General features: G+C 45.7%; 1 protein-coding gene across 1 annotated transcript in view; it reads left to right on the top strand.

Annotated features, from left to right (window-relative positions):
- Positions 1 to 1,284: 1,284 nt before the first annotated feature.
- The window catches only part of LOC141144788 (acyl-CoA dehydrogenase family member 11-like), a 182,386-nt gene continuing 162,253 nt past the window's right edge, over positions 1,285 to 21,417 (top strand). Inside the window, exon 1 of the mRNA XM_073630819.1 lies at positions 1,285 to 1,429. Coding sequence (XP_073486920.1) covers positions 1,413 to 1,429 — 17 coding nt within the window. The 5' untranslated portion in view covers positions 1,285 to 1,412. The remainder of the gene's footprint in view (positions 1,430 to 21,417) is intronic.

The following is a 21,417-nucleotide window of genomic DNA, read 5'->3' as shown; positions in this document are numbered from 1 at the left end:
CATGGAAGGATAACTTTGGTACATGGAAGGCAGGAAGGATCACTATGATACATGGAAGGCGGGAAGGATCACTATGATACCTGAAACCGGGAAGGATCGCTATGGCACATGGAGGGCAGGAAGGATAACTATGGCACATGGAAGGTGGGAAGGGTCACTATGGCACATGTAAGGTAGGAAGGATCACTATGGAACATGGAAGGCAGGATCATTATGGCACATGGAAGGATAACTTTGGTACATGGAAGGCAGGAAGGATCACTATGATACATGGAAGGCGGGAAGGATCACTATGATACCTGAAACCGGGAAGGATCACTATGGCACATGGAGGGCAGGAAGGATAACTATGGCACATGGAAGGTGGGAAGGGTCACTATGGCACATGTAAGGTAGGAAGGATCACTATGGAACATGGAAGGCAGGATCATTATGGCACATGGAAGGATAACTTTGGTACATGGAAGGCAGGAAGGATCACTATGATACATGGAAGGCGGGAAGGATCACTATGATACCTGAAACCGGGAAGGATCACTATGGCACATGGAAGGCAGGAAGGATCACTATGGCACATGGAAGGTGGGAAGAATCACTATGGCACATGGAAGGCAGGAAGGAATGATCACTATGGAACATGAAAGGCAGGAAGGAAGGATCATTTTGCTACATGGAAGGTAGGAAGGATAATTTGTTTGGATTTTGTCCCTTTTCTTGGCTGCTGCATTCTGCCAGCATGACGGAACAACGTTTAACAAGGTGACAATGCTCCGCTACAGCGGTAACTGTGTTGTCAGGCTGTTGAAAGAAGTGCCTGGCATAGGCAAATACTCAAAGCATTTTTATACAATTAGAAAAAGTAAAAAATTGCAACTGAATTGCTTTATGTAACAGTTTTTATTTTTACTATATTTCTTCGTTATATATATATATATATATATATATATATATATATATATATATATATATATATATATATATATATGTCAGTTATGAGGGCCACTAAGGAGCTATCGACTTCCATGGCACGTCAAGCCCCACACGAAACCAAGTGATGTAATATCACACTGCTTCCCACACACAGCTGACGCCTCGTTTTCCCATTGCACCAGACATAACATTACTGTTCTGTTTTACCTCACAGCGTGTCATCACACATTCTCGCCTCATTTGACGAGTCACTCGCTTTCCCGCCCAGCCGCACAAATGTCGAGTGATCCGATTTCCACCAATCAGAGCGCCCCAGTCTCGCAAAGCCGCTCCCACTACAAATGTCACGTAAGGGAAAAAAACATCTCCTCCGCACCCAGAAGCGTGATCGTCTGCGGCGAATCAGAGCATTGCAAAGCACCGAGCTGGACTCCGCCCTCGGCTGCCACGTCACTTGTTAAGAGTTGAAGTGGCGATCTACAATGTCACCTAGAAGAGGGTAATCTGCATTTTGGGGGAATTGGCGGAAGGAGCCGGGCTGTGGGTGTCGAGTTTGTGTCTAGCGTGGAATGTTAGAAGTAGAACGTTACCAGCAATGTTTTCATTGGGCTGTTGTGTATATGATGTGTTAGTATATATTATAGTAATTATATTATATTTGTAGTAAATATAAGGCAGGCTTACTGATTGTCCTCACAGGTCAAAGGCTGGGGAAGAGAAATTCAAGTGCACAACATTGTGCTGGGTGTAGCGTCACATGTGGCGACCCATCACATTTGGCTACCCGCTGGACTACACATGCGCGACGCCGCCATATGCGTTCCAACACTGTGCAGATCTGCACTTGCGCAGAATTTTGTGGCCACACCCCTGAGTCCAGGTTCAAGCCCCACCATCCAAGTGGACATAGAGTTAGATTATAATTATGCCGAGCGAAGTGAGCCCGTGAGGGGCCCTGTGGCAAAGTGGTTCTACAACAGTGTTGGAACGCATATGGCGGCATCGCACATGCGCACTCCAGCGGGAAGCACAATGTGATGGGTAGCCGAATGTGACGTGACGTGGGCTCTAATACAGATCATTAATTAAACTCCACTCAGTGTTTCTGATTTAATTCATTTGGGATCCGTTTATAATTATGTGTTTTCCTACCTGAGAAATATTATACAGCGCCAACAGTATACACAGCGCTTTAAAGTGTAGAGTGAGACAGTACAATTACAATACAGTTCAATATAGAAGGGCCTTGCTCATGGAGCTTACAATCTAAAGGGAGGGGGGGAGATACACTATATTACCAAAAGTATTGTACTGCTTTTACATGCACATGAAATTTAATGGCATCACAGTCTTAGTCCGTAGGGTTCAGTATTGAGTCGGCCCACCCTTTGCAGCTAGAACAGCTTCAACTCTTCTGGGAAGGCTGTCCACCAGGTTTAGGAGTGTGTCTATGGGAATGTTTGACCATTCTTCCAGAAGTGCATTTGTGAGTTCAGGCACTGATGTTGACAAGAAGGCCTGGGTCGCAGTCTCCGCTTTAATTCATCACAATGGTGTTCTATCGGTTTGAGGTCAGGACTCTGTGCAGCCCAGTCAAGTTTCTCCACCCCAAACTCGCTTGTCCATGTCTTTATGGACCTTGCTTTGTGCACTGGTGTGCAGTCATGTTGGAACAGGAAGGGGCCATCCCCAAACTGTTTCCACAAAGTTGGGAGCATGAAATTGTCCATATTGTCTTGGAATGCCGACGTCTTAAGAGTTCTCTTCACTGGAACTAAGGGACCAAGCCCAACCCATGAAACACACACCATAATCCCCCCTTCACCAAATGATTTGGACCAGTGCACAAAGCAAGGTCCACAAAGACATGGGTGAGCGAGTTTGGGGTGGAGGAACTTGACTGGCCTGCACAGAGTCCTGAACTCAACCCGATAGAACTTTGGGATGAATTAGAGAGGAGACTGCGAGCCAGGCCTTCTTGTCCTACATCAGTGCCTGACCTCAGAAATGCACTTCTGGAAGAATGGTCAAACACTACCATAGACACACTCCTAAACCTTGTGGACAGCCTTCCCAGAAGAGCTGAAGCTGTTATAGCTGCAAAGGGTGGGCAAAATCAATATTGAACCCTACGGACTAAGACTGGGATGACATTAAAGTTCATGTGTGTGTAAAGGCAGGCGTCACAATACTTTTGGTAATATAGTTTATATTTCAATTGAAGATCGCAAATATTTTTATATGTCCAGGACATATAGTGTGTTTGTGCATTAACACTTGTTAAGCAGACCCTTTGGAAACACAGATGCTGAACATATGCATACAACTGTGCATTAGCCTAGGTTCACACTGTAGCAGATCCTGCATGCTGCGCTTGCTCGGGCATGGCAGCCCAATCTATTGAATAGGCTGCTATACTTGCAGAAAATGGGAGGAAAAAGTCTCTGACCTTTTTTTTTTTCTATCAATGCAGCTGCATAGTGCTGTGGCAGCATGTGGTTTCATGTCCCTGGAAACACGCTGTGTTTTCTGATGAGTGGGGGTGTGATTTACTCGTAACCCCAAACAGGGCCTTGAATAAGGGGGTACCACCACTCCTCCTGTACAAGGCCCAGACCAGCACGGGATCACAGGCAGCTGGGTGAATCGAAAAAAAAAAAATTAAAAAATGGGGTGCGCTAGCCAATTGTGAGAGACTGCCGCATCTGGAGCTCCCTGAATTCCAGGAGAGAAAATGCAGTGACAAAATATGATAAAGTGCGCTGTCTCTTAAATGAGCTGGAGACAAAGCTCACAAACACCGATACACGTGTTCTTTTTATTAAAAATTGCACAAATGTTCACTAATGCCTTCACGACATGTGCAACAACATACCATCCACAAATTAACACAATATGAACAAAACTAAAACAATGATATAAAAAGTTGACAGAAGTGAAAAAAAAGTCCCAAAAAGAACTCTATTAAAGGTTGTAAAAACCAACAGTCCCAGAATCAAAGTACTGCGTGCATCACCATCGTGCTCAGAAAAATAAATTGCTGCTTACCAGACCTCGCGGGTCACTAGGTATGTGTACAGCTCTCAACCAAGAGTCATCAATCTGTAATCCCCTGTATGGCTCTCTGCAGCAGCTGAAAGCTGGCTTCTTCTCGTCTGCCTCCTGCTGGCTTTCAGCTGCTGCAGAGAGGGGTTATACAGGGGATCAGTTCCAGTAATTGCTCCCCGCACCGATCACCCTCCCTCTGAACCAAACCTTTCTCCCTGCTTCCCAGACCCCCCTACCCCTGCATTGCTTCCAGCTTCCCTCCTCTCTGTCCCACTGGCAGCTAGAAGCACACAATAGAATACTTCAGGATGGACATTGGGGAAAAAGGTCTGGTAAATATGTCACATTTACAAGCGCGAACACAATGGGGGTTATTTACTAAAGACAAATCCACTGTGCACTGCAAGTGCACTTGGAAGCGCAGTCACTGTAGATCTAAGGGGAACATGTAAGGAAAATAGACTGCTTTTTGCTTGCACACGATTGGATGATAAAATCAGCAGAGCTTCCCCTCATTTCAGATCTTTCCCACAGATCTACAGCGACTGCACTTCCAAGTGCACTTGCCATGCACTTTGCAGTGCACTTGTAGTGCAGAGTGGATTTGCCTTTAGTAAATCAACCCCAATGAGTGATCTGTACCGATCACTCACTGTGCTCGTTCATAACTGAAGCATAGTGATCTGTCTATATTTGGGGGGGCTGTCAGGTTGGCTATATGGGACCTTGTGGTTTCTAACAGCAGCCCTGACCTTAAACCCACAACAATGTAAAACTAGGCTTAAAGTAGATCGAAAGCCAAGCCTATAAACACAAGAAAATCCCTGGAAAGTGAGGGGAACCCCCCCTCTTAGTTGTCAGTAGAGGGAGTGGTGGCCACAGGAGCGTGCCTAGATTAATTGCTGCCTACCCCTTCTCCCCCCTCCCCGGATGCCACCCCAATTTTGCTGCCCCTCTTTTGGTTGCTAGGATACTGGCACAGCAACCATTGACACTATGGCCAACCTGCCAGCATAATAGCAAGCAATAATGCTGAGCATTATTGGTTGCTAGGATACAGGTAGCTGGGCCATACAGCATCATTAGTTGTTATGGTACCGATAGGTAACAAACAATGATGTTGATGTTGTGTCAGCATCGTAGCAGCCAGCTTAGTAACACTGCCTTGTGTATATAGGGTAACATTACTGAGCTGCAGTGAGAACAGAGGTGTTACTTTACCTAATGCCGCGTACACACGGTCGGACTTTCCGGCATACTTGGTCCGGCGGACCAGAGTGTGCCGGACAATCCGCCCGTGTGTAGGCACCGGCGGACTTTTCCGGCGGACTTTTTCCCAAAAGCCCGCCGGACCTAGATTTGAAGAAAGTTCTAAATCTTTCCGCCGGACTCAGTTTCGGGCGGAAAGTCCGCTCGTGTGTGTGCTGGTCCGACGGAAAGCCCGCTCGTGTGTAGGCTGGTCCGACGGACCAGATACAACACGAGGGCAGGGTATTGCATCTCACGCTCGCTGCAATAGGAAAAACACATTTTCCTATTGCGGCGAGCGCGGGGCATACCAGGCCCTTAGGTCTGGTATGGATTATAAAGGGGAACCCCGCTACGCCGAAAAAACGGCGTGGGGTCCCCCTAAAATCCATACCAGACCCCGATCCGAGCACGCAGCCTGGCCGGTCAGGAAAGGGGGTGGGGACGAGCGAGCGCCCCCCCCCCTCCTGAACCGTACCAGGCCGCATGCCCTCAACATGGGGGTGGGTGGTTTGGGGGAGGGGGGCGCCCTGCGCCCCCCCCCCCCAAAGCACCTTGTCCCCATGTTGATGAGGACAAGGGCCTCTTCCCGACAACCCTGGCCGTTGGTTGTCGGGGTCTGCGGGCGGGGGCTTATCGGAATCTGGGAGCCCCCTTTAATAAGGGGGCCCCCAGATCCCGGCCCCCCACCCTATGTAAATGAGTATGGGGTACATGGTACCCCTACCCATTTACCTAGGAAAAAAGTGTAAGTAATAAAACACACTACACAGGTTTTTAAAATATTTTATTAAACAGCTCCGGGGGGGGGATCTTCCTCCGGCTTCGGGGGTCTTCTTCCGGCTTCGGGGGTCCCTCCGCTTCATCTTCTCCCGGCGTCCGGTTGGTTCTTCTCCGCTCTCTTCTCCCGGTGTTCCTGTTCTTTGGCCGGCTCCTCTGCTGTCTTCAAGTAGCTCTCTTGCCAGCAGAGGTCCGGACTTCTGGGCTTCTGGGCTTCTCTTCCCCAGATGTTGACACGACGCTCTCTCCTGCTGGACTGCTCTCCGAGGGCTGCGTTGTGACTTATATAGGTGGAGACCCCGCCCCCTTTTGATGTCACAGTCCCTGGGCATGCTGGGACTGTGACGTTTTAGGGGGCGTGGTCACTGGGTGATGTTGACCACGCCCCCTAAAACGTCACAGTCCCAGCATGCCCAGGGACTGTGACATCAAAAGGGGGCGGGGTCTCCACCTATATAAGTCACAACGCAGCCCTCGGAGAGCAGTCCAGCAGGAGAGAGCGTCGTGTCAACATCTGGGGAAGAGAAGCCCAGAAGCCCAGAAGCCCAGAAGTCCGGACCTCTGCTGGCAAGAGAGCTACTTGAAGACAGCAGAGGAGCCGGCCGAAGAACAGGAACACCGGGAGAAGAGAGCGGAGAAGAACCAACCGGACGCCGGGAGAAGATGAAGCGGAGGGACCCCCGAAGCCGGAAGAAGACCCCCGAAGCCGGAGGAAGATCCCCCCCCCGGAGCTGTTTAATAAAATATTTTAAAAACCTGTGTAGTGTGTTTTATTACTTACACTTTTTTCCTAGGTAAATGGGTAGGGGTACCATGTACCCCATACTCATTTACATAGGGTGGGGGGCCGGGATCTGGGGGCCCCCTTATTAAAGGGGGCTCCCAGATTCCGATAAGCCCCCGCCCGCAGACCCCGACAACCAACGGCCAGGGTTGTCGGGAAGAGGCCCTTGTCCTCATCAACATGGGGACAAGGTGCTTTGGGGGGGGGGCGCAGGGCGCCCCCCTCCCCCAAACCACCCACCCCCATGTTGAGGGCATGCGGCCTGGTACGGTTCAGGAGGGGGGGGGCGCTCGCTCGTCCCCACCCCCTTTCCTGACCGGCCAGGCTGCGTGCTCGGATCGGGGTCTGGTATGGATTTTAGGGGGACCCCACGCCGTTTTTTCGGCGTAGCGGGGTTCCCCTTTATAATCCATACCAGACCTAAGGGCCTGGTATGCCCCGCGACGGGGCTAGTAAGGTGTCAATCTCGCCGATAAAAGCGGCAAGATTGACATCCTTTTCTAGTCCCGTCGCACCTGAGTCACGTTCAAAATGAACGGACTTGTCCGTGTGTGGGCAAGTCCGTTCATTCTGAAAGTCCGCCGGAACTCCGGCGAAAGTCCGTCGGAAAGACGGGCGGACTTAGCCCGCCGGAAAGTCCCAGCGTGTGTGGGCAAGTCCGTCCGTTTTAAAGTCCGGCGCACCTGGCGGACAAAGTCCGTCGGAAAGTGTGCCGGACCAAGTAGGATAGAAAGTCCGCTCGTGTGTACGCGGCATAAGGCATATAGTCTGTTCACTTTGCAAGGGAATTTCCCTTAGTTTAGTGAATAGCATAAAAATTCACTTAGCAAATAATACCCAATTATGTGCAAGGAAAACCCAAAAAAACAAAAACAAAAGTATTTTTGCTTGCACATGATTTAAAGATGGAAGTCAGCAGAGCTTCACCTCATTCACTAAGCTAAGACAAAATTCCTTGCAACGTGAATAGCCTACTTTCCTTTAGTAAATAAACCCTGGAGTGTACATTAGGGACACTCCTTCCTCAGTGCTGCCCCCTCCTTGTCTTCTGAGGCAGTAGCCTCATTGTCAGCATGCACTTGGGTGTCCCCATTGGAAGAATTCCCTCCCTTCTTCTGGTGAGAACTTTAAATTAAGAGTTTTCCCTCACTTTTAGTCCAGGTGACAATTGTCATCGGAACAAATAGGCTAAATCTCTCCAACGGGGTGTCAGAGCTGGGCTCAGCCCTTCCTTCTGCGAGCTGGCCGCTCAGCTGTTGGCTAATTACCAGCTCCTATCTTTCCACAGGTACTCAGCTGTTGGTAATATCCTGCTCGTCAGTCCTGCGTACTTAGGCTCGGTTCACACATGGGCGGCACGACTTGCAGGTCGCCTCAGCGAGGCGACCTGCAAACGACTGCGGGGCGACTTGCGAGACGACTTCTGCATAGAAGTCTATGCAAGTCGCCCCAAGTCGCCCCCAAAGTAATACAGGAACCTTTTTCTAAGTCGGAGCGACTTGCGTCGCTCCAATTAGAACGGTTCCATAGCACAGAACGGGAGGCGACTTGTCAGGCGACTAGGTCGCCTGACAAGTCGCCCCAGTGTGAACCGAGCCTTCAGCCGTCCAGCCCAGAGGATCTCTGCCTTCGCCTTAGTCAACATCACAGAGACGCTCTCCTGCATCCCTGTTTAACCACTTCCGGACCACCCACCTTCGTTATATGTCGGCTGTTTGAAGAGGAATATCGTTGTTATGGCAGCAGCTAGCTGTCATAACCCCGGTATCCCCTTCTTCAGTGAGCGGCCCGGTTTAAGATAAAAGTGGTCTCTACGGCGGATTCGCCACAAGATCACTTTTATTGGTGGCGGGAGAGGACCCTCCCGCCGCGATCCGGTGCCCTCCACAGCTTACCAGAGCCATCGGCAGCGGCAATCGGATCCTTCCTGTGGCCTGACATGGAGACGAGTTAGGGGAAGATGGCCCCCACCCATCTCCATATCATTGCAGGGCGGAATCGTCGTCAAAACGTCACTTTTGCCCAAAGCTCTTAAAGGGCCATTTTTTTTTCATTATTTTGAATTGACAATTTTTTTTTTTTTAATATTGCATTTTAGTGTAAATGTGAGATCTGAGGTCTTTTTGACCCCAGATCTTATATTTAAGAGGTCCTGTCATGCTTTTTTTCTATTACAAGGGATGTTTAAATTCCTTGTAATAGTAATAAAAGTGAGAAAATAATAAAGTGTGGCGCTAAAAGGTGATATAATCAGAAAAGGTTTTAATACCAAAAGTGATAAGTGAATGTGCACAGTCCCGGGGTATGTGCAAGGAAATTTGTTTTTTTTTGGCGAAGTGAGAATTATAAGGTGGTAATCCCCATACATATACCAAATATCCTAGTGATGATCCTAGGAGTGTACACAGGGATAATAGCTTCCCCACCTAAAATATCTTAAAACCCAAATAAACAATGATAGAAATCACATGTGTAGTGATAAATTACATGTGTAATAAAACTCAAACTTAATGTCAACAATGATTGAAAACAATAAGGTGATATCCGGTGAATCAATATTAGATAAGATGACTCTACTTAAGTATTGGGACTCTACCTAAGTATTGGGAGTAACACAATGATGTGTAGTACTGCTCCTACAACCCTATAAATAGACAAACAAATATGTGGTTAAAAGTCCATCAGGGTAATGAATATATATTTTAGAGTCCACCACCAAATGATGGAATAATTTTGGATTGTTTCATATCACTCTAGGTGCAGGCAGTCCTTTTAAGTGTGTCAAAACAAAAGATGTTGGCCGTATCCTTGCACATAGGTCAATCCTTCCTTAATATGGTGATATTGGCTCAAAGAAAATAGGTGTGCAATGCCCTTACCAGACAAGGTGGACTCACAAGCCCTTGGCGGTGAGTCAAACGAGCTTGTACCGTCAAAACGGTGTGAGGCTGTAAACCCGTGAGATGGTCTCGGATAGAATCTCCCCTGGTAGCTCCGGATAGCATGCTTCCAGCTCAATATAGCTCGACAGATGTCATCTAGAGGTATCTCCTTGGTACAACTCCGCTGGGGTCCCAGGGCTATCTCAATCCTCAGACGGTGAGAGAGGTTCCATCAGCAACCGTTATCGTGTAGGTGGGCAAAGAGAGGGAAAAAACTTCCACATAGTGTAAATCTTTCACAAACGTAACAACATTTATTAAAAAAGAAGGAAATTTTGCAATCAATTACAAAAATTGGGCAGTAAAAACTAGGCTCAAAGTAGTAAAAAATGCCAAAATTTTAAAAGAGTTGCGCAGTGAGTGATGGTAGGGGTAAATGCATAAGATTCCGACGCGTTTCGTCCTCAGAGACTTCTGCTGGGGTATCTTTGAGGACGAAACGCGTCGGAATCTTATGCATTTACCCCTACCATCACTCACTGCGCAACTCTTTTAAAATTTTGGCATTTTTTACTACTTTGAGCCTAGTTTTTACTGCCCAATTTTTGTAATTAATTGCAAAATTTCCTTCTTTTTTAATAAACGTTGTTACGTTTGTGAAAGATTTACACTATGTGGAAGTTTTTTCCCTCTCTTTGCCCACCTACACGATAACGGTTGCTGATGGAACCTCTCTCACCGTCTGAGGATTGAGATAGCCCTGGGACCCCAGCGGAGTCGTACCAAGGAGATACCTCTAGATGACATCTGTCGAGCTATATTGAGCTGGAAGCGTGCTATCCGTAGCTACCAGGGGAGATTCTATCCGAGACCATCTCACGGGTTTACAGCCTCACACCGTTTTGACGGTACAAGCTCGTTTGACTCACCGCCAAGGGCTTGTGAGTCCACCTTGTCTGGTAAGGGCATTGCACACCTATTTTCTTTGAGCCAATATCACCATATTAAGGAAGGATTGACCTATGTGCAAGGATACGGCCAACATCTTTTGTTTTGACACACTTAAAAGGACTGCCTGCACCTAGAGTGATATGAAACAATCCAAAATTATTCCATCATTTGGTGGTGGACTCTAAAATATATATTCATTACCCTGATGGACTTTTAACCACATATTTGTTTGTCTATTTATAGGGTTGTAGGAGCAGTACTACACATCATTGTGTTACTCCCAATACTTAGGTAGAGTCCCAATACTTAAGTAGAGTCATCTTATCTAATATTGATTCACCGGATATCACCTTATTGTTTTCAATCATTGTTGACATTAAGTTTGAGTTTTATTACACATGTAATTTATCACTACACATGTGATTTCTATCATTGTTTATTTGGGTTTTAAGATATTTTAGGTGGGGAAGCTATTATCCCTGTATACACTCCTAGGATCATCACTAGGATATTTGGTATATGTATGGGGATTACCACCTTATAATTCTCACTTCGCCAAAAAAAAAAATTTCCTTGCACACACCCCGGGACTGTGCACATTCACTTATCACTTTTGGTATTAAAACCTTTTCTGATTATATCACCTTTTAGCGCCACACTTTATTATTTTCTCATACATTTACACGGGTCAGGTTGTTGTGTTGGCTGCTTTTCGTAGGAGTTGGCGCAAATCTTTTTTTTTTTTTATAGTAATAAAAGTGACACAATTTTTTTTCTTAAAAACAGTGTAAAACTAAAAAATAAAAGGTAAAATAAATGAGAATAACAATTTTTTTTTTTTTTAAACGCGCCCCGTCCCGACGAGCTTGTGTGCAGAAGCGAATGCATACATAAGTAGCGCGCGCATATGAAAACGGTGTTCAAACCAAACATGTGAGGTATCGCCGCGATCGGTAGAGTGAGAGCAATAATTCTAGCCCTAGACCTCCTCTGTAACTTAAAACATGCAACCTGTAGAATTTTTTAAACGTCGCCTATGGAGATTTTTAAAAGTTTGTCGCCATTCCACGAGCGGGTGCAATTTTAAAGTGTGACATGTTGGGTATCAATTTACTCGGCGTAACATTATCTTTCAAAATATAAAAAAATTGGGCTAACTTAACTATTGTCTTATTTTTTAATTCAAAAAAGTGTTTTTTTTTTCCAAAAAAAGTGCACTTGTAAGACTGCTGCGAAAATACAGTGTGACACAGAGTATTGCAATGATTGCCATTTTATTTTCTAGGGTGTTTGAAAAAAAAATGTTTAATGTTTTGGGGTTCTAAGTAATTTTCTAGCAAAAAACCCTGTTTTTAACTTGTAAACAACAAATCTCAGAAAGAGGCTCGGTCCTTAAGTGGTTAAAGACTTGCTTGGCTGACATCCCCTCTGGCTCCAGATCCTGCTTGCTGTTTTACTACGCTTACCTCCGGCTCTCTGACGTTTGGCTTGTCTGACTATCTGTTGCGGTTCCTGAACTCTGGCTATGTTTTGACTACGTTTGTTCTATTTAGTTTTGTTATTAAACAAGTGTGATTTAACTGTACTTCTGTCTTGGTCTGATTTCATGGTTTCTGACAGTAGGCGAAGGCCATGAATTCAGAAGATACAGTCAATCCACTTGTTGGTAATATTTTTTCCAGATTGGATGAGCAAGATCACCACACGGATCAGTTTGCCATAGCGTTACAAACACTCCTGAGTCGCACGGCTCACCTGCAATCTCCCACTGTGGCTGCTCCGGTACAACCTGAGTTGCAGGCTGTCCCTGCTACTGCGCCAGTCGCTGTGCAGGCACCCGCCTCGAGTATTACCTCTATAAGAGGTATGTCTGGTTCCGCTCCGCTTCCCCAGCGATTTGGGGGCGATCCAGTTCAATGCAGAGGGTTTCTAAAACAGGTTGAGCTATACTTTGAGATGCTGCCCCAGGCGTTTGCCACGGACAGAAGCAAAGTAGGTTTCGTGATATATTTGCTTTCTGAGAGAGCCTTGGCCTGGGCAAACCCTCTATGGGAGACGCAAAAACCTGTTGTCTTGAGTTACCTGAGTTTGTGGCCGCCTTTAAAAGAGTATTTGATGTTCCCTCACGCTCTGCTTCTGCTGCCAAGTGCCTCATGTCCATCAAACAGAGTACGAGAACTGTTGCTGATTACGCCATTGAATTCGTACTCTGGCAGCAGAGGTTGCTTGGAACAATTAGGCCCTCATGGCTGCTTTTTCTTTTGGTCTCTGATTCCATCAAGGATGACATAGCAGCCCGAGATATACCCACTGAGCTGGAGAAGTTGATCACGTTTGCCAACCTCATTGACTCCAGACTCAGAGAAAGACTCTTTTTTAAGGAGCGCTTGCGGAAGCCTCCTGTACGTTTGCTTCCGAGCTTTGCAGTCCCACCCGTGCCTCCCTCACCTCCCATGCCTCCTGGTACCGAGTCCGTCAGTGAAGATGAACCCATGCACTTGGGCTTCACGGGTTTCTCTGCGGATGAGAGAACCTTTAGGAGGAGGGAGAGATTGTGCCTTTGTTGTGGCCAGGCAGGTCACTTTTTGAAGTCTTGTCCTACCCGTCCAGGGAACACATGAACCTTGAGGTCCTGTCACGGACAGACCTTAGGTGGCATTGTTTTGTCCCCAGTTATCCAGGAGGATAAGCCCCTCATTTCGGTCACCCTTTCTTGGGCTGAGTTGTCCGTCGAGACAAAGGCTCTAATCGACTCTGGGGCTGCAGGCCTGTTCATTGATGCTGCCTTTGTATCGAAGCACTCGATTCAGCTGCAGCTGCGTGACACTCCACTTGCCATTGAGGCTCTTGACGGGAGACCCCTACAGCCTGCCCATGTGACTCATGAGACGGTTCCGTTGTCCATGGCCGTAGGAGCTCATCACCATGAGATAGTCCATTTCCAAGTTATGTCCTCACCTAAGATTCCGTTGGTTATTGGTTATCCTTGGTTACAGAGGCACAACCCCTCTTTTGATTGGCTCTGTGCTGAGGTTTTCTCCTGCTCGCCACAATGCAGTAAGACATGCTTCCAGAAGGTAGCCAAGGTCCTGTGCACCTCTTCACTCTCCTCCCTGCCGGAGGACTACTGCGATTTTATCGAAGTCTTTGACAAAGGTCAAGCCAGTAGTTTGCCTCCACACTGGCCGTATAATTGCGCGATTGACCTTCAACCTGGTGCCATACCCCCTCGTGGCCGGGTTTACCAGTCTTGGAGGATAAGGCCATGGAGGAGTATGTTGCAGACGCACTTTCTTGAGGTTTCATCCACAAATCCTCATCCCCGACCGGTGCTGGTTTCTTCTTCGTGAAGAAGAAGAGTCGTGAACTGAGACCCTGTATTGATTATAGGGGTCTCAATCGTTTCATGATTAGGAATGCCTATCCAATTTCATTGATTACAGAGTTATTTGACCACCTCAAGGGAGCAACAGTTTTCACAAAGCTTGATTTGAGAGGGGCATACAATCTCGTGAGGATTAAGGAGGGCGACGAGTGGAAAACTGCGTTTTAATACCAGAATAGGCCATTATAAGTACCTCTTAATGCCCTTTGGCCTTTGTAACGCCCCGGCAGTTTTCCAGGAATTCATTAACGATGTCCTCCGAGATTTGTTGCGGTTATGTTTGGTGGTTTATCCCGAGGACATCCTCATATTTTCCAAGTCCCTGGAGAGCCACCACACAGATGTCTGTCGTGAGCTTCAGAAACTAAGCGAGAACAATCTCTATTGTAAATTGGAGAAGTGCGAGTTCCATCGTGAACAGGTTAAATTCCTGGGTTATGTCATTTCCACTGCTGGTTTTTCGATAGGCCCACAGAAACTTTCTGCAGTCCTACAGTGGCCCCGACCGGTAGGTTTACGCCCTCTGCAGCATTTCCTGGGCTTTGCCAACTATTATCGGAAGCTTATTCTTAACTTCTCATCTCTGGTCAAGCCCCTGACTGATATGACCAGAAAGGACGGTAACCTACAGAGTTGGTCTCCAGAGTCCATTAAGGCCTTTGAGAGTCTCAAGGCTGCCTTTGTTTCTGCTCCTGTGTTGGCACATCCTGATCGTACGTTACTTTTATCCTTGACGTTGATGCTTCTGAGATTGGTGTTGGCGACCTTCTGTCTCAACATCCTACCTCTGAGAGCACTTTGCATCCTTGTGGCTACTTTTCCAAGAAATTGTCACCTGCGGAGTGCAATTACGAGATAGGTGACAGAGAGCTGTTGGCGATCATTTTAGCCCTGAAAGAATGGTGGTTCTCATTCTTACTGATCATAAGAATTTCACATTCTTGTCTGAGGCTAAACGCCTCTCTCCCAGAAGGGCGCGATGGGCTCTTTTCTTGTCAAGTTTCAATTACATTGTTTCTTTCTTACCCGGTACTGAGAATGTAAGAAACCAAAAAAAACTGCGCTATAATAAATAGCGACGACAATAACAGTGATATGAAAACTAAGCATACAGATAACAGTGATGTATAATCAGTATGTAAATTGATATCATATTGCACTCAATAATAAATGATAAATATACACATATGTGTTACTGGTGTCACATCAGTGCTCTGAATAAGTGGCAAAGTTCATAAATATAGTAGAAACCAAAAGAAAGTCCCCTAGTATTTCTCTGTAGAATCCCAGTGAAAAATGGAAAATGAAATACACCATGCAAAGTGGACCTCCACCAACAATCAAAATGCGCTTACCAGATGGGAAGCGCAAATAGACTCAACTAGGACAACTTCCAGGTAGGGCTGCAGGATAATGGGGACAATCCTCTGGATACCCTTGTGTATGATGAGTGTATAGACCAGACTCTGGTATGCTGGCTAGGATCTATCTTCATATGGCATAGCTCCAACCACTCAGCAACCCGAACAAGGACATAGGAATGGAGGGAGAACAACCATAGCGTAAATCCGGTACAAATAGTTTATTTAAAAATGGTAAAAACACTTACAAAAAGCAGCAATAAAGGAAGCAAATGCCGGCCGGCAAGCGAGCACTCGTTCGTGGTGAGTTGCGATGACGTCAAGAGCGTCATCCTCCCGACGTACGTTTCGTCTGTCACTGACGTCGTCTGGGGAACGGGCGATGCTCTAACACATTGCACTATTATACAGAGAAAAGATCCGCCCCATTGCAACATCTCGGAGGCGTCGGACACGGATAGCCAATTGACTATGGGAATGAAACCCGGAAGTAATCTGACCATAGGAAATTGTCCCACGCACAATTCCTCATTATACCAGTACCTGTAGTAATATAATACTGGATGGAAAATGCAAAACAAATATATTTATACAGAAGGGATCAGTCAAAATGTGAAATAAAAAGCACAAATCTGACATGGGTACATAGAAAAAATCTTTGCAATTCAGATCCAATAGAAACATAATAAGGCACTGTGACAGAAAACAATAAAGCGCCATCTAGTGGGAAAAAAACAAAATTGCTACTGAAAAGTAGCATATAATTAACTTAAATGAAACCGGGAATGTTACTCGGGAAAAACATAATTAGTTCTTAAAAAATAGTATGAGGAATAAAGATACAAAAATATATGAAGATCTGAAAAGTAAAAAATAAAATATGAAATTAAATAGCGGCCTCAAGCCATCTAAAAAAATTTTTTTTAAATATTATATAATTGACATCTACAGGAAAAAAACAAAATTATATTTTAAACTTAATATGGGGTCCTAAAAACTAACGATGGCATACTTCAAACATACGAGGGACAGACCCATACTTCTTACTGAATAAATAGGGGACTAACATAAAATCTCGAACCTAATAATGCTTTTAACCAAAATTGTGCATACTGTTAATCAATACTGACAACAAAGAATCTCCACCGAGCTCCAAAAATGATAACCATAAATGGTCACCTAGAACAGTATTGACCATAGACAGTATTTATAGATGCCTCCTTCACAGTTGGAAATAATGCGTGTAACCGCCTAGGCCCAAAAGTTGGAAAAACCAAGCTCCAAATGAAACAGCTCATTAAATGTCAAACCCATGCATACGTTTAGGCCCATTATGTCCCCAAGATGTTGCAACAAGTTCACAGAGGCAAACATAAATACATCTACCATAACAAATATACAAAGTATACCCATCTGTCCATAATGTAAGGATACATCATTGAGTTTGACTCTGAGAAGACAAGTCACACATATTGGGCCACCCCAAAGAAAAAAGGGGGAGGGAAAAAAGAAAAAGGAAAAAGAAAACCTCAAGGGAGGAGATACTATAGAGATCTGTTGGTCAATACTGTTCTATGTGACCATTTATGGTTATCATTTTTGGAGCTTGGTGGAGATTCTTTGTTGTCACTATTGATTGACAGTATGCACAATTTTGGTTAAAGGCATTATTAGGTTCGAGGTATGTTTGAAGTATGCCATCGTTAGTTTTTAGGACCCCATATTAATAACATAATTTTGTTTTTTTCCTGTAGATGTCAATTATATATTATTTTAAAAAAAATTTTTTTAGACGGCTTGAGGCCGCTATTTAATTTCATATTTTATTTTTTACTTTTCAGATCTTCATATATTTTTGTATCTTTATTCCTCATACTATTTTTTAAGAACTAATTATGTTTTTCCCGAGTAACATTCCCGGTTTCATTTACGTTAATTATATGCTACTTTTCAGTAGCAATTTTGTTTTTTTCCCACTAGATGGCGCTTTATTGTTTTCTGTCACAGTGCCTTATTATGTTTCTATTGGATCTGAATTGCAAAGATTTTTTCTATGTACCCATGTCAGATTTGTGCTTTTTATTTCACATTTTGACTGATCCCTTCTGTATAAATATATTTGTTTTGCATTTTCCATCCAGTATTATATTACTACAGGTACTGGTATAATGAGGAATTGTGCGTGGGACAATTTCCTATGGTCAGATTACTTCCGGGTTTCATTCCCATAGTCAATTGGCTATCCGTGTCCGACGCCTCCGAGATGTTGCAATGGGGCGGATCTTTTCTCTGTATAATAGTGCGATGTGTTAGAGCGTCGCCCGTTCCCCAGACGACGTCAGTGACAGACGAAACGTACGCCGGGAGGGTGACGCTCTGACGTCATCGCAACTCACCACGAACGAGTGCTCGCTTGCCGGCCGGCATTTGCTTCCCTTATTGCTGCTTTTTGTAAGTGTTTTTACCATTTTTAAATAGACTATTTGTACCGGATTTACACTATGGTTGTTCTCCCTCCATTCCTATGTCCTTGTTCGGGTTGCTGAGTGGTTGGAGCCATGCCATATCCAGGGGATTGTCCCCATTATCCTGCAGCCCTACCTGGAAGTTGTCCTAGTTGAGTCTATTTGCGCTTCCCATCTGGTAAGCGCATTTTGATTGTTGGTGGAGGTCCACTTTGCATGGTGTATTTCGTTTTCCATTTTTCACTGGGATTCTACAGAGAAATACTAGGGGACTTTCTTTCGGTTTCTACTATATTTATGAACTTTGCCACTTATTCAGAGCACTGATGTGACACCAGTAACACATATGTGTATATTTATTATTGAGTGCAATATGATATCAATTTACATACTGATTATACATCACTGTTATCTGTATGCTTAGTTTTCATATCACTATTATTGTCGTCACTATTTATTATAGCGCAGTTTTTTTTGGTTTCTTATTGTCTATTGTGAAATTTTCACGGTTGAATTGCTGCTTCTTTCGGGGGGTTTTCTTTTTCCATGGTAGCGCGTGATTATTTTTGTTTGTTTTGACTGAGAATGTAAGGGCCAACGCCTTGTCACGACAATTTTCCTCCACTTCAAAGTTGGAGTCGGTTCCTGTTCCTGTGATTCCTCCTGATCGTAATCTGGCTATGGTTCGCACCAGTCTCCCTTCTTTGTGTGATAAAATTCTTGCTGCTCAGGTTCATGCTCCTCTTGAGAAACCTTGTGGCCTCTGCTTTATCCCAGAGAGTCTCCGTACTGCCGTGATCCAGACTTACCATTCTCCTAAGGCTGCTGGCAACCCTGGGAAGAATCAACTCTTTTGGGCCATTTCCCAACAATTCTGGTGGCCTAGTCTACGTGCTGATGTAACCACCTTCGTAGCAGCCTGTTCCGTGTGTGCTCAGAGTAAGACTCCACAACATCTTCCAGTGGGCCTCCTACAACCCATACCCAATGGAGAGAGGCCCCGGACCCACCTGTCCCAGGGCAACACAGTTATCCTTATGGTGGTTGACCGATTCTCAAAAATGTCTCATTGTATCCCACTCAAGAAGTTGCCCACTTCTAAGCAGCTGGCTTCCATTTTTGCTGGGGAGATCTTTCGATTACATGGGCTACCCAAGGTGATTGTCTCGGACAGGGGTAGTCAGTTTGTGTCCCGGTTCTGGCAAGCCTTTTGTGCACAGTTGGGAATTTAGCTTGCTTTTTCCTCTGCTTATCACCCGCAGTCTAATCGGGCCGCAGAACAAGCCAATCAGTCCTTGGAGCAATTCCTACGGTTCTATATTTCTGACCATCATAACAACTGGTCAGACCTATTACCGTGGGCAGAGTTTGCGCACAATAGTGCCTTGAATTCTCCTTCCCGATTGTCCCTGTTTACGGCGAACTATGGTTTCCAACCTTCCATGTTGACTGACTCATTTGTTCCGCAGAGTATTCCTGTGTTGAAGGAGCATCTCAGTGGTCTTCGTTCCACTTGGGCACAAGTCCAGGAGGCTTTGTGACATGCTAATAATAGGTACAGACTCCATGCTGACTGCAGACGCCTGCCCACGCCTTCCTACCAGGTTGGGGACAGGGTCTGGCTGTCATCTCGCAGCCTCTGACTTCGTGTTCCCTCACTAAAGTTCGCACCTTGGTTTATTGGGCCTTTCCGTATCCTTTGCAGGATTAACCCAGTGGCTTATGCATTAGACCTTCCTTCTAACATGCGTATTTTGAATGTATTTCATGTCTCCTTAGTAAAACCTTTGGTCTGCAACCACTTTACCACCTTGGTGCCACGTCCTCACCCTGTACAGGTTGAGAACCATGAGGATTATAAAGTATAGTCCATTGTTGACTCCCGTAGGTTCCGCGGGCGCATACAGTACCTGGTGCATTGGAAGGGGTACAGTCCGGAGGAACGCTCTTGGGTCTCATCCTCTGATGTACATGCAACTGTCTTCCTCCGTGATTTCCATAGATGTTTTGCCCTCAAGCCTGGTGGTCCTCCGAGGGGGAAGGGTCGTTGGGGGGGGGGGGTACTGTCAGGGTTTGGCTCAGCCCTTCCTTCTCTGAGCTGGCTGCCCAGCTGTCTGCTAATTGCCAGCTCCTATCTCTCCACAGGTACTCAGCTGTTGGTGATAACCTGCTCATCAGTCCTGCCAACTTAAGCCGTCCAGCCCAGAGGATCTCTGCCTTTGTCTTAGTCAACATCATAGAGACGCTCTCCTGCATTCCTGTTTAAAGACTTGCTTGGCTGACATCCCTTCTGGCTCCAGATCCTACTTGCTGTTTTACTACGCTCATCTCCAGCTCACTGACGTTTGGCTCGTCTGACTATCCGCTTCGGTTCCTGAACTGTGGCTATGTTTTGACCACGTTTGTTCTTTTTACTTTTATTAAAGTGTGATTTAACTGTACTTCGGTCTGATTTCATGGTTTCTGACATGGGGAAACCAACAGCAATAAAAGCCAATAACAAAAAAAAAGTTTTAGCTATCAATATGCATTATTACATTTTTACAAAACATCCCATCAGGTCTCTACAAAAATAATAAATACAAGTACGCCACAAAAGCAGACAAAACATACTCGCCTTTCTGATGGGCCAAGTCTCCTTCCCTCCTCTCCTACCTTTCAGAATTCGATACTTCAGTGGTTAATGCGCAACTGTTTTGCTAATTCTTGTCATTTGTCTAATTCGTGCAGTAAAGCCAAGGAAACTGTCCCAGTTGTATTATTAAAGCGTTTGTTAACCCCCAAATTATTTTTTAAGATCCTGTTCCCTTAAAGCATGTTATACAGCACAGTGCTTGTGCTGTGTCATCTGGACCCCCGTATCACCTGAAATACCTGGCTTATCCTGCCTAGCTATACCCTCCCCTCTGCAAACCGACCACGATAATCATGGCTGCTGAGCCCTGATATCGTGGTCTGTTTGTGTGATTCCATCAGCTGCAGCCTGCTATCTGTCTCCTGTGTCCTCCCTCCCGCTCTGTCTGTCTGTCTCTGTTCTACCAGTGCATGCCCCCTGCCCCCCCTCCTGCTCCTGCTGCTCTCATTTCACATATTACATGCTCCCATCCTCTCTGCACCTTTATAATAATTGTGTTCTGTATAAAAAAACTGCAGGATTGTACCTGTATGAGCGCCGTTCCTGCCGCTCAGCTGATTGTCAGTAGCTCGGAGCTCTGTCCCGTCTCTCTCCCCCTCCTCCCCAGCTGACGTCAGCAGGAGGGCTCGGCCCCACCCACTGCAGCTGTGAGACAGAGAGACAAAGCGGGAGAGAAATCAGCTGAGCGGCAGGAACAGAGCTCATACAGGTACAATCCTGCAGTTTTTTTACAGAACACAGGGACAATTATTCACCCCCCAAGTCAATACTTTGTAGAGCCACCTTTTGCGGCTATCACAGCTCCAAGTCGCTTTGGATAATTCTCTATGAGCTTGCCACATCTTACCACTGGGATTTTTGCCCATTCCTCCTTTCAAAACTGCTCCAGCTCCTTCAAGTTGGATGGTTTCTGCTTGTGAACAGCAATCTTTAAGTTAGACCACAGAT

The sequence above is a fragment of the Aquarana catesbeiana genome, linkage group LG01 (genome assembly GCF_042186555.1).
Source record: "Aquarana catesbeiana isolate 2022-GZ linkage group LG01, ASM4218655v1, whole genome shotgun sequence".
Classification (NCBI taxonomy): domain Eukaryota; kingdom Metazoa; phylum Chordata; class Amphibia; order Anura; family Ranidae; genus Aquarana; species Aquarana catesbeiana.
Note: the sequence above shows the minus strand (reverse complement) of the source record. Positions and strands in the feature narration are given on the sequence as shown.